This window comes from Calonectris borealis, chromosome 1 (assembly GCF_964195595.1).
Source record: "Calonectris borealis chromosome 1, bCalBor7.hap1.2, whole genome shotgun sequence".
Lineage (NCBI taxonomy): Eukaryota > Metazoa > Chordata > Aves > Procellariiformes > Procellariidae > Calonectris > Calonectris borealis.
Window position 1 is genome coordinate 122711081 of NC_134312.1, and position 13316 is coordinate 122724396.

The 13316-nt window shown below is 35.6% G+C and overlaps 1 protein-coding gene across 5 annotated transcripts in view; it reads left to right on the top strand.

The window, feature by feature from the left end:
• The window catches only part of TRAPPC10 (trafficking protein particle complex subunit 10), a 45548-nt gene that overhangs the window by 16250 nt on the left and 15982 nt on the right, over window positions 1–13316 (top strand). For 4 of the 5 annotated variants that reach the window (XR_012677240.1, XM_075173644.1, XM_075173655.1 and 1 more), the window contains exons 7-13: window positions 718–965; window positions 3284–3430; window positions 5389–5503; window positions 6175–6251; window positions 8946–9037; window positions 10208–10348; window positions 12454–12566. Coding sequence is in view for 4 of the 5 variants with exons in the window: in XM_075173644.1 (XP_075029745.1) it covers window positions 718–965; window positions 3284–3430; window positions 5389–5503; window positions 6175–6251; window positions 8946–9037; window positions 10208–10348; window positions 12454–12566 (933 nt within the window). In the remaining variant the exon portion in view is untranslated. The remainder of the gene's footprint in view (window positions 1–717; window positions 966–3283; window positions 3431–5388; window positions 5504–6174; window positions 6252–8945; window positions 9038–10207; window positions 10349–12453; window positions 12567–13316) is intronic. The other variant, XM_075173669.1, reaches the window with a different exon arrangement.

Consider the following 13316-nt stretch of genomic DNA (forward strand, 5'->3'; position numbering starts at 1 on the left):
AACATAGTTGCTGTTTTCACAGCTCACTGCTAAGTTGTTCAATAAAGAGCTTCCGGGAGAAATGCATTCAGTTTTGCCTCAAATTATATGAGACATTTGGTAATCACTACAAAACTGAATAGAAATATGTGCTTAATCTGCACTAGAGAAGATTTAACTTTCTCTTTAAGAAAAATTACTGTGCAAGAAGTGTCAAATAACTTTAAACTGTTCTAATGGGCTAAAGCATATGTTGTTGTTATATAACAACTTTAATCAGGTGTGTGTTACGAATCTGGTAAAACTATAGTGCAGGAGTAATTGCAGTGAAATATATTTGTCCTGACTGAACCTGATGCTATACCTGAAAGTGGGGGCACGTTTACCCATGATGGCTGTGTAAGAAATACTTAAGTAGATAAAGATTGTTTGTTTTGAACTTCAGGTAGGCTTAATTGCTAAGAAATACATTACAAACTGATTGCCACTATACTGATAAAAAACATGCAATTAAGACAAAATGCCTGTGGGGTTTGAATGTTCAGAAGTTCAGTTATCTACTTAGCTGTAGAAGTTCTGCTGGTTTTTTGTTTTGTTTTTGAAGTTAAGACATAAAGTCACTTATCCATATGATAAACTTTAGAAAGAATAAGCCAGCTCTCAATCTCTGGAGGGAGGAAGAAGAGGCTTTGATAGAAAGCGGTGGTTGATTCTTGGATATTAACTTTATTTACTTAGATGGTGCAAACTGGCTGACGTTTTTTTGCCAGCCAGTGAGGAGCTGGAATGGTTTAATTCTCCGAAAACCAATAGACATGGAGAAGAGAGAGCTAATTCAGAATCAAGAAGCTACTCTACTGGACTTGCGTAGTTACCTATTTTCTCGCCAGTGCACGTTATTAATCTTCCTGCAGAGACCATGGGAGGTTTCCCAGCGAGCATTGGAGCTTCTTCACAACTGTGTGCAAGAACTCAAGCTATTAGAAGTGAGTCAGTGTAATATATTCCGTTACGTGAATGATTTTATCCAATGATGATCTAACAAGATTTTTGAAGTTTAGATGTTGGTGACCAGAATACAGTAAGCACTGGCTGTGAGTTATCAAAATGATGCTGTAATAACAGATTGTAACAGTGCTACAGTTGAATGTTTCATCATGAGGATGTCTTTGGAAAGAAATTTGGAGACATCACATCCGAAAACCAAACCTGTATTTAGTTAAAGTATTCTAGTCTTCACCTGGGAAGTTAACTTCTTAAGCTGGTAGGTAATTTGTCTGTTTCTTTTCTGGATTTATTACCAGTCTCTTGAACTATAGTTCCCATCATTTAAATCTATAACAGTGTTGTATTGAAGAAAATAAGGCAGAGTGGTTAATATGCTGATATGCAGGCTAGTAGTCTGTAACAAAAAGCCGTTTCAAACTAGAAACAGTATCTGCAGTAGGGCTTCTTACTGCCACGCAAGTTGGATGCTGCTTGATCACCCTTTGTGGTTTTACCTTGTGATTCCTTTTGATACCCAGTAATGCTGTTCTGTGTTATGCATGTGTCTCTGGCTATCTCATCCGATGACAGAAGAGAGAGAGAGAAACAAGTGACAGCGCTCAGAGCTTTTTGTCATGTTGCATGCCTCCATGCTTTACCCCTCCTGCCTCCATACTTTAGTTTCTGCTGGTGTTTTTTATTCCTCTAAAGAGGCTTTATCAGGGATGTTGTACACTGATCATCCTCTGTGTATGACCACAGATGTCTACGAATTGAAATACATCTTTAAGAACAGCATAGTGTGCATGAGAATATTTCTGGATTTCACCTTGTGACTCATCCATGTCCTTAATCCCGTGGGTGTGTGGTTCTCTGTTAGTTTTATCTGTGCTGTTATAACAGCAGCTGCTAACTTTTGCCTGTTTGACATTGTGGTAGTAAGTTCCGTAAGTTCCATCTGTTCATCTGCATTTAAAAACAGAAATCGACTTCAGATGCCGACACCTTTATGTATTCTAAAACTAACATGTAATTTGCATAGATAGTATGTTTTGTGTGTGTGTTTTGTGGTTGTTTTTTTCTTTCCAAAATAAATACATGCAGGCTTCTAAATCTCTGAAGGTACCTTTTGCTCCAGCCCAAACCTGTCCTGTGCCTCCAATGTTTGGGGCTCTTCTCTGCACTGTCTCTTATTTCTGCTGTTTCTATCTCGATGTGGTGATCCAAACTGAGTGCAGGTGTTCAGGCTGTGAGACAGTGACACTTATTTGTGCATACCATGTGGTTAGCCCTTGTGATCCTTTTTCTTAATACGGACAAACCTCTTAATGTGGCTTGACGCCACTGAACACAGTGCGGAAGTCTAAACTACTCTGTTCTTAGGATCTTTCTCTTCCTGAAAATTCTTTCAGAAGTCGGATCTTTTTTTTTTTTTTCAAATGCATTGTGCTTACATGTTGAACTTTCCTATCACATTAGTCAATTACCTAGTTTATTATGGGTTTCAAGACTTTCATAGTCTTTCTAAAAGGAATATTTTTGCATTGTTTATGAACAGGATTTTGAGACACCATTATTGTGATTATATTCCAGATCTCCCAGTTATGCTTTATGATTCCAGTTATGCTCATCTTTATCTTGATTCTTGAAATATTCTAGTATCAAACTCCGGTCTTTCTCTATCATGTCCTGACTGATAATCCCTTCTTGGGTTTTGTTTTGTTTTGTTTTGTTTCGTTTTTTCTTTCTGTGTGGGGTTTTTTTTTGTTTGTTTATTTGTTTGTTTTTATCTCCATTCTTTAATTAGTTGTCCATGACAGATGTCTTATCCTTTGATTAACAAACTTATTGTTGTGAAGGAAACTTAGACTAAGTTCTTTTTTTCAGGTTTTTTAATCTACTTCTTAGTGTACTTTTAATTTCAGTCTTAATTAGATTTGATGTCTCCTTAGGAAAGTAGTAGTCTATTTACAGAAATTTTTCCCAACTCTGCTTTCTTTAGGCTTAGTTTCCAAATTTTTTGAATTTTTCCAAGTACTAGTACCTATTAGTCCTCTTTTCCTTTTCTTTCATCTTGTTGAATGTATCAAATCTAGTTAATATAATCACTGTTTAGTTGCTTAGCTGTCCTTATTTCATGAACTAATGTATAAAAATTATTTAGGAGGTAGTGAGAGATGGCCTGTTTTCTGTGTATTCTTAGAGTAAGCTCTTCCAAGAGCCTCTGCTATGTTGTATCAAGAAAAGTAATTTGCTGAAGTATTTTCTCATCTGACTAATGTTTATTTCCCAGTTAATTTTATCCATTCGTCTTCAGGTCTCTGTTCCTCCTGGAGCTTTGGATTGTTGGGTATTTTTGAGTTGTTTGGAAGTCTTACAAAGAATAGAAGGCTGCTGTGATAGGGCTCAAATAGATGCAAATGTTTCCCACACAGTTGGCTTATGGAGCTATGCCACTGAGAAGGTGAGCAAACGATGTGTTGCAGTTGTGGTATTACAATTTCGAAGTAGACCATTTGTTTCTGTGGAAAGATTTTGCACTTTTTATTGTGGAATTTAATATGGGGTTCTGTATATTGTCTTCAGTCTAGTCTAGCTGAGACATCCAGGTCTATATCCACTTTTTCCACTGTCAGATGAGGCCTCGGAATAACCAGGGTGTATTCACCTCTTTGTTTGTCCCCCGCTCCCTCTCCTCTAGTTTGATAATGGCTGGCTAATTAAACTCCAGAACGAACCAGTCCATGTTGACTGAGAGAAGGAGCATGAATTTCCATTAGAGCAGGAGAAGCTACCCAGATTTGGATGCATTTACCATTATGAATAGAGATTACAGCAATCTGTTTACATAGTTCATTATTTCTACAGTATGTTAGCATGGTAGAAATAGACCCCGAACTTCACTGAAGGTGTTACCCTTGGCGGCTTGTGAAAGAGGCAAATAAGTAATAATTTGTAATTTTTCAGTTACCCCCCTTACCATAAAGTAAAAGTTGTAAAGTGGCCTTTTCAGTTTGATTAAGCTCCTTCCCTAATTACATGAATGCCCTTTCAAGTTCCACTTACTCTGTTTCTATGAAAGAGTTGGTGTCTAAGGTTGCTACTGCTTACCACTGTTGAAAAACAGTTTAGAAAGATGACAAGCTCCAGAAACTACTGAAATAGCATACTGTCATCTTTGTGGATGTTTTTGAAGACCAGTGTAAGCTCATCCTCTTGTTTGCATAGCCTGTAGAATATTTTCTATTTATTTTAATCATAGTTTGTTCATATTTCAGTAGACTTAGGAATCCTCTAACTGACCCTAGGAGGTCCTTGTCTTATTACAACAGCATAGAAAGACAATCTCACCTTGAAGAGTTACTGTTTAAAAAAAAAAAAGGGGGGGGGAGATCAGAATAAGGGAAACAAAGAATTTAGTTTAAAGTGGTGATGGGTGCATCGTATTCTTCCTATGCTCCTTACATGTTTCTATGGAAGGTGTGTACCTGAATTGGAAATGTTCCTCCCATTCATAGCTCTTCTAACAAAAAAGGTAAAGGCAAAAATTGTAGGATAATGAGTAGCAGTAAGATGGAACAGACTGAATGAAAGAAATTTAGCAACTAGTGACAAAATTAAGTGGAATTTAAAAAAAAAAAAAGTTAATGGCAATCCCCATTTTATATGGTGTAGAGTAATACGACAAGCTGGGACATTTTTTCTTTTGCGGGCTTACCTTGGTAGTTGATTGAGTTATTCTAAATGAATTAATCAAATGACCAACAGAACTGAACTTCTTTAAGACGGTATCCTCTGCTGACTTCTGGGTATCAAGCTGCTGTCTGGAAGGGGTTTTATGGTAGTTGTGTGGCATTGTTTTAACACCATTAGCTATCTAATCATCTCTTTTTCAAGAAGGTTTTCACCTGAATACAATACTTCGGGTGAATTTGCAAGCTTGTCTAATCAGTGTAGTGGAGACTACATTTATATTTATATGTAAGCATTTCTTGCTTACATAGTTTTCAAAAATACAGACATAGTTATTAGAAATGATCTTTGGCGATAGTTGCCAAACATCTCAAGTTTTGTCCATGTTTATGTGAAAAACCAGAAGGATTTATTCTGATTAAGTGTTATGCATGTAGGGATGTAGTGTGTGTGTTTATGCATGTGTTCCAACGTTATTTGAGACAGTAACTTATATGCAATTTAATTCTTAATAAAATGAATTTCTACTGTGAGAATAACAATTACTTTTGAAAGGTTCTCTGCTTTCTTCCCATGAAGAACTTGGATATAGATCTTATAAGAGCTTACAAGCAGTATAATATGACAGCACTGGAAATGTCTTGTCTTGTAAGAATGATGTAATAGAATAAAAAGATTTTGTATTGGTTTTGTAGCCTATTGAAAACAAGTATCTGGTTTCTCTTATAGTTAAAATCTCTGGGTTATCTGTGTGGACTTGCGTCAGAGAAGGGACCCAATTCAGAAGACCTTAACAGAACTGTCGATCTGTTAGCGGGGTTGGGAGCAGAACGCCCTGAAACAGGTATTGCTAGGAATGTACGCGTTCTTTCTAATAACTGACATTGTCTTAAATACATAGCATATAAATACATCAGTAATAATGATTTCCAAGTATCCGTACATATATATAAACATTGATAGAACTCTTACCTCTTACGAGTTCTTTTAATGTGTCTAGTACTTTAAATTATCGATGCATCTTCTTACTGTTGCAAGTATAAGTTTTTGCCATTAATGCTTCCATTTTCCCTTGAAGTACATTGTTTAAAGTAGTAAAATGTCTTTAAATTACAGTATACTTCTGTCATGCTGATTTATAAATCCCGCAGTGGGGAGTTGTGAGAATATTATTCTTGGCACAACATGGTATTTAAATACAATTGTGTGTGTTTTCAGGTTGAGTAAATGTTATGAAATAGTGTGGAGAAGTTAGCACAATTACTATATTGCTGCTTGCCTTTACCCTGCTACCCTGAACACCACACAGAGAGTTGTGAAACAGCCTTTCTTGATCTTATTTTAGAGCCTGGAGAAGAAACTTATGATCTCTCTCTCTGTTGGTGACCTTCCCCACATAAAATTAGTTTAAACTTTTCTCTCCTCTGTCTACTGAAGGAAAAAGCTGGGGGGGGGCTGTTATTAAAATAGGAATGTATTTGTAAGTGACACATCTTGTTCTGCTTTTTTCTAAAGCCAATGCATCACAGAGCCCTTATAAGAAACTTAAAGAGGCCTTATCATCTGTAGAAGCTTTTGAGAAACACTACTTAGTAAGTATGAGTTTTGGTTATTTATATTAGTTTTGCATGTTTACATTTATAGATTGAATAGAGCCAAAATTTTCAAACCTGAGAAGATAATGTTGAGAACGTAAATCTTTATTTTGGTATCAAAGGTTATTGCTTACACACTGAACACAACAAGGCTGATTTGTCTTACAACTGGAACCCTGTATGGGCCCCAAGTTTCAAATATTTGGATTAACTTTAATATTTACAGTTATGAGTTGGAGGTTATTATCTGTAAGTATGTATACTTAGTTATTAAAAAAGCCAATGTCATGGCTATCATGTTCTGCTATCCCAAATTCAGAATTAATTTAATCTTTTCCAGAAGAATATTGATGTGTTAATTCAGCTTCCTTTTGAATGGTTTAGACTTGCATCTTGCGATGGGTATTACATGGTTTAAGTTATACTGTTGAATTTTTTATACAAACTGTGGGACATCTGTGGGTAATAGGGTTGGAGCTGGCATAGATTGAAACATTAGAATTCTCATTGTTCTTTAATATGCATGTTTATTTCCTGACAGCTCCCTTATTGAGGAGCCATTGTAATGATCTTTTGGGTTTTTTTATGAAAGATTGTTAAATAAAACAAAAAGACCCTGACTTTCACAAGAGTGTGTTTGGTTTTGGGGGGGTTGGTTTGTTGTTTTTTTTTTCCTTAAATAATTTTCCTCTGAAATTTGTTATATTTGCAGTACTGCCATTAAAGTTTTCTGGGGAAAAGTTGGAGGAAAAATTGAGCCTTTTTTTTTTTAACCTGAAAACTAGGTGGTACTTATTTTTACAAAGTTTCATTGAAAGAAAAAGTCTCAAAAGATTTCGTCTGAAGGTACCAGGTTTCATTTTTATACTTCATTTGTTTATAAGACTAGTTGGGTAGCTGGACCAAAAGTAAAATCTTCAGAATTGCTAGCTGCTCTTACATATTCAGTTCCAATTTGCACCTGAAGATCTCTGCTAAATTCAGCAGTATCTTCCTGCATTTAAGAAACTAAGTGGGATCTGCAAAGTTTGCCAATGAAAGAATTGCCATTCCTGTTCGTATTTCTGACTGCACTTTTATGCAACTGAAATTCAGGTATCAGATACACCATGAAAGATTGTTTTCTTTGCAGTTGTCGCATGAATATATACAATTTATATATACCCATAATTTATCCATGTATTCAGTGGAGAAGCACATAGAATTAGTTAAAATTTCCAGACACAGCTAAAATAATTTATTTGCATTTAAAATTTTAATGAGTGTGGAAAGTAAAATGCAGCTTTTCGGACATGTTGAAAGCAAGAAGTGATGAACTTTTATTACCAGAAAAGGCTTTGTTCTCATTCAATGGCTAGTCTCATTTAACAACTTCAGAATCTTTTGTAAGTCTGTCAAATCTTCTACAAGCATGTTGACTTGTACCTTAATTTTGGGGGAACGTAGCTTGTCATTTGTATGTGTAGCTGATGTCCAAGACCTCTCTGGTTATGCTGATCTGTTAAGGAGTGATCACTTAGTTTATTGTAGGATATTGTTGTGAGTTCTTAAATAAAGAAAGAAGTGATTTTTCTAGGCTCTCCGTAAGAAACGTAAAAAATGGCCTAAGAAAGGCTTTGGGAGCTCATTTTAGGTAATTTTCCTGCCCCGTAGGAATAGATGCTTTCTGATAGATACTCCATAAAATATTTAGGCAGTTGGAAGTTCTTAAGCAATTTGGTTTGAAGCATAGGGTAGTTCTTAATACACTAAGTGAAGGAGAACCTGTGGAAGGTTGCTGATAGTCAGAAGAGGCTGCAGGTTTGTAAATATGATGTGAAATGTTTTCATGTATCTGGCCAGAGATTATTATATACTCGAGAAAAAAGTTTGGTGGTGGTATACAGTGTGTGTTATAACCGCTAATTTTGTGAGAAAGGCTTGTCGCTGTTATTACAAGCTTAGGGCAAGGTGAGGAAGCTGACATGTAGACAGTGTGGCTGCATTGGAAATTAAGCTTAAAGATGACTGAGAAACTTCAGTTTAGGATTGCATAGCTTCAAGCAAAATTTCTTTGAGGCACTCTTGCAAAAATACTTATTCTGATTGTAACTTAGCATTTTGCGTTTAATTGTATGTTTACATACTGCAAAGTTTCATATACTCCATATTCATTCATATGCATTTAATGAAAGAATCATGTACCATGTTCTGTATGTAGTTGATTTGGTTTTGAAGTATTAGTTGTGAGTCTCTGGGGCAAGCTCTAATATTGTTCTAAATATGTTATGCTGTGGTATAGCCTGGAATGATACACTACACAATCCTGCGATGATAATCTAATAGCCTATAGTCACTGAGAAATAAGTGCTTTTAAAAAAAGATAGGAGGTTTCAAGTGTAAAGAAGTGCTTGAGACTGCATCTCGTCAATTATTTTGATGGTTTTGAGTTGCCTTACTAATTTTTAATAGGCTTTTTTCCCCTGCTTTTTATAACACAGGTATGGGATAATGACCAACTGTAGAAAAAGTGAAGACGACCTGTTAGAAACTGCTCTATATTGTGTGCTGGGGGCAAGGGGAAATCTAAAAAGTGACTCATTCTGGTCATTTTGCTGTAGTAATGTGGTTACTGGCTATGAGTTTGTGTGAAATACCGTATAGCTACTAAAAATATATAAAGCTTATAATAGTTTCCTTTCTTTTAAACAGGATCTGTCCCATGCCACCATTGAAATGTACACAAATATTGGAAGAATTCGTTCAGCTAAGCTTGTGGGAAAGGACTTGGCAGAGTTTTATATGTAAATGAATGTTTAAAATGTCTTAAATGCATTAGTTTTGAAAAGTTTGAATATAATCCTTGAGGAAAATACGCTATATTTAAAAAGGAATTTTAAAATGTAAACATACCCTAAGTTTCAGGCTGTACTTCAGCAAAAAAAAGAAAAAGAACACTGGCAATCTCTTTATATCAAACCCTAATTCTCACCTCATGATTTAGTACTCTTACCTTTAGCTGTCCAATGTTCTTTAGCTTGATCCTTTCCTCTCCTAGGGAGAAAAGGGCAACGGGGCGGGGAGAGGAAAGAGATAACTTTGCATTTATTATAGCCTGCTTTGTAAAATGGTTTCTGACTTGTTTCAAAGTTTAGAGTTATCTTAACTACATATGTGTATATATACCTAAGAAAAGTCAGAAAACATGTTCTTTGGAGAGTAATCAGTTTCACATCTGAGGTTATGATTGCAAAATGTTTGTTTCCCCCACTGTGAAACTTACAGTGGTTTTATTGCTAATTTCCAAATATATTTTTTGTGTTTACCCCTGCTGTTAAATTCCACTACAGGAACCTCCTGCATTGGTTTTCTCTTTCATTTTATTTTTCTTATTTAGAAGAATTTGGGAGTCCTAAGTGTTTTTTGGGGAAAACATGTTTGGGCATGCTTCTCACCTATGTTCACTAAAGCAGTCTGATCTTCTAGCTGCAACAGATTCTCCTAAATTAACTTAAATTTTCACCTGAGGGAATAATGTTAGGTTTAAAGACTACCATGAAACTGCTGTGTAGTGATAAAATTATATTTTCATTGAAGCACTTTCCTGCTTTAAAATTGTTGAGTAAGCATATTTTTAGTGAACTGTCAGAAGCTTGAGATGGCTTTTGTCATATTTGTGGGAGGTAGATTCACCTCACTTGCTCTGACTTGGGATAGATCTGTATATGAAGCCTTTCATTGAGATGGTTTATTACACTAATTGCAGTTCTGCTTGCTTAAGTGAATCGCATAAAGGTAGGCCAATATGTTGATCTGTTACCAGCAAAATAAAGAGCATAATGGTTCACTGCATCTTGTTTCTGCATTCATATGCAATGTTCCTCTCCCATCACCACTTTTTGAAAATGTGTAGAGAGTTTTCATGGCTGCAAGCGTTCTTATATCACTCTGTACTCATTTCTTTATTTTTAAAGGAGGAAAAAAAGTCCACAGAAGGCAGAAGTCTATCTTCAAGGAGCACTGAAAACTTATCTTGCCGAGGGCTGGGCATTGCTCGTCACACATACGAGAAAACAGTTAGCTGAATGTCAGAAACACCTTGGGCAAATAGAAAAGTATCCTTTAAAAGGCAGAACCAGAAAAATCAAGACCACAGAAAATGATACTTCTGATTATTTTTCTGATGTATCTATAACTTTTGTTTAACAGTAGAGACTGCCAGACATCAGACAGATGAGTTATTTCTTGTTTCCATTGTTGCTGTTCATTTGGGGAGGGTAGGGTTATTTATTTTTTCATTTTTATTTTTTTAACATCTGGTTCACTTAAAATCTTTTGCATATGGTTGTTGCTCTCTGTTTTAAATATGTCTAGAGTCTAGGGAGTGGCGCAACATGGGTAGTGTGAAATTTGTCATTAGTTCAGCAGATACCATAGAGGTTTTTTATGATTCTGTTTGTACTTCATCAATATGGAAGTTTTTATGTGGTACTGTTTTTTTCATTTGGTAAATATGGCATTATAGTGTCTTCCTATATTAAGGAGCTTAATTTCTGGGCTTTCTTTCTGTAACTGCTACCACCTTTTTCCTGTATCTGACCTGGCAAGGACTCTTCGGGTATTTGTAATGGTGACTTTTTGCAAAAGTTAAAACAGAGACTTGGAAGATGAAAATCTTGTGTCTTTGGTGTGATGTGTGGTATTTTAATATTTTTTGCTATTATTTCTTTTTTATTTCTGGCTTTGATCTCTGCTTCAGAAGGGGAGTAGGAGTTGTTTGCTTTTAAGTTGTGTAAAAGCTCAGTCTTCAATGTGTGAATGAAATCTTCTCTGTAAATGCCACATAAATGCTAAGTAATACTTTGAGAGAATGATTTGGCCCAATCCTAATGTTTGACAGTCTTCAAATTCTTCACTTTGATACTCTCTGCGTTATTTTCACACACCAACTCTATCCACTACAACTGTATTTGTTTAAATATTAAATCTGTCTGTGTTGCTGTACTGTTGCTGCTTTCAAGATAAGCGCGGGGGGCGGGGAGGGCAAACTGACAGGCTTTGAGTGTTTTGTTGTATTCTTTTTGGCATTAGAAACAGCACAATTGGAATTCTACTTTTCATTTTAGCCTCATGTTGTTGCCTAAGTTTGGTAGCTAAATTAAGCAACTTGGTTCTAATTTGAACTGTTGTGCTGCGTGCAGGATATTATTTGCAAAATGGCAAATTTTTATTATTTTGTGGTGTTTTGGGGGAAGGGTACTGCTTCCATTGGTGCTATAGTTATAAATGGAATTCCTCTAGGCGTTCCAAACTGGGTGGTTAGATGAACAGAGTACTTTCTGCAGGACAATCCTTGTGGAAATTGCAAGGAAAGACAGCTTTGTTTGAATAGTCCTTCTAGCCTTTTTAAAGTTGTTGGGGTTTTTTTGTTTTGTTTTGGGTTTTTTTGCCTAAGAAGTTCATGTTTTTGTCTCTAAGTGACAATGCTAGGAATCTTATTGTAGCTGAAAATCAGTTGAGCTAAATTCAGATTTGTAGTTTATTTCGGGTTTTGTTCTTTTTTTGTTGTTTTTTGTTTGTTTGTTTTAGAACTAGACTTAGACATTGTAAATGACTGCCTCCTTTGAAAATTCTTACATCACTTTTAAACATTTTCTAATTTTTCTACTTCAGTGTAAATGCACTTAAAGAATCTGAGCCAGTGATATTGCAGTCTTAGCTAAATACTTAAAGGAACATTTGTATGCCCAGCACTCAAAAGTATAAAGAATGTCTTACAACTTAGTTATGCTGTAACATAGTGATGTTGTAACAGCTGGCAGATTCTCAGCCAAGTAAATTGGAATATAGCCAAATACTCAAGTTGTTTAGTTCTAAATGTTGGGCAGTGTAATGCAACACACTGGGTCTTTAACTTGCATGGTGCATTTATCTATTGTCAAATAATGAAGTTCTATGCTCATTGATCTTTTTAGATGGAGGAAGACTGCACAGGTTAATAATGGACCTTATTTTAGTAGGTCTGCAAAAAGTAGAGATTCTGCAATATTCTCAGGTGATAGTAAATCTTCCATTGTTTCTTTTCTAATGGAGGAGTATGGTGATGATAAAAGCAGGTCTTGTATTAAAAGATTAGAAAAGCAGTACTTGATCTGTCTCGTTTTGAGTCAAATTTCTGAATGTTGTAGGTTTCTACCTCGTGTTTCCTTAACTTTGTTAGTTATCTTCAAACAAGCAGCCTTTTAGCTGGTGATAATCACTTAACAGAAGATGAACGCAAAAGCTTTTGCCAAGAAATACTAGATTTTGCCAATCAGCAAGCAGAGAAGCAAGGTAAGTCTGGTTGTTAAATACTTAAAACTTAAGCTGCTTTAACCTGATCTTTCTCAGAAAGTAGATTGAAGGCTTTTTCTGGTTGTTTTCATTACCCTGTGTATAACTTTTGAACTAACATGGTCCTTTTCTTGTCATGTCCAGAACATGTATAAAACTTCTGCAATAATTAAGAATAGTCAAAGATGAAAGGGTAATTAACATTTTCATCCTCAATATCGGAAGGTCTTTGTTTTCCTTCACTTATCTGTTTCTTTCCTTTGACAGCTCATAATTTATCTTGTGTTGGGTTTTTTTCAATTCCTAACTTGTCTTTGTCTCTACATTGCTGGCACGCAGCTCTGTTGTGATACTTCTTTGGTTTTGATGTTAGATCTGTTCCCATCCACTTGCAGCTTATTATTTTGACCTTCTTCTCTTTATTCTTCCTGCTGCTTCAGTAATACCTTGTCCTCAGATATTAATCATAATTCAAATTCATATGGAATACTTCCTGTAGATCTGTAGATCAGCTTCATATGGAATACTTCCTGTAGTCTGAAGACTGTTCATTTTATGCAGAAGTTTTTCTTGATGAATGGATGTACCATAAGTAAGATGTTATTTTAGACTTGCTTCTTAATTAAGTTTTGGTACTGCCTCACTGTTCGTTTTTGGAATCTAGAAAAGGGAATGAAAAAACCTTGTGTGGTAAAGCTGATGGCTCAAGGCACCGGTCCAATTATTAGTTTCTTAAACTTGTACTTGCTC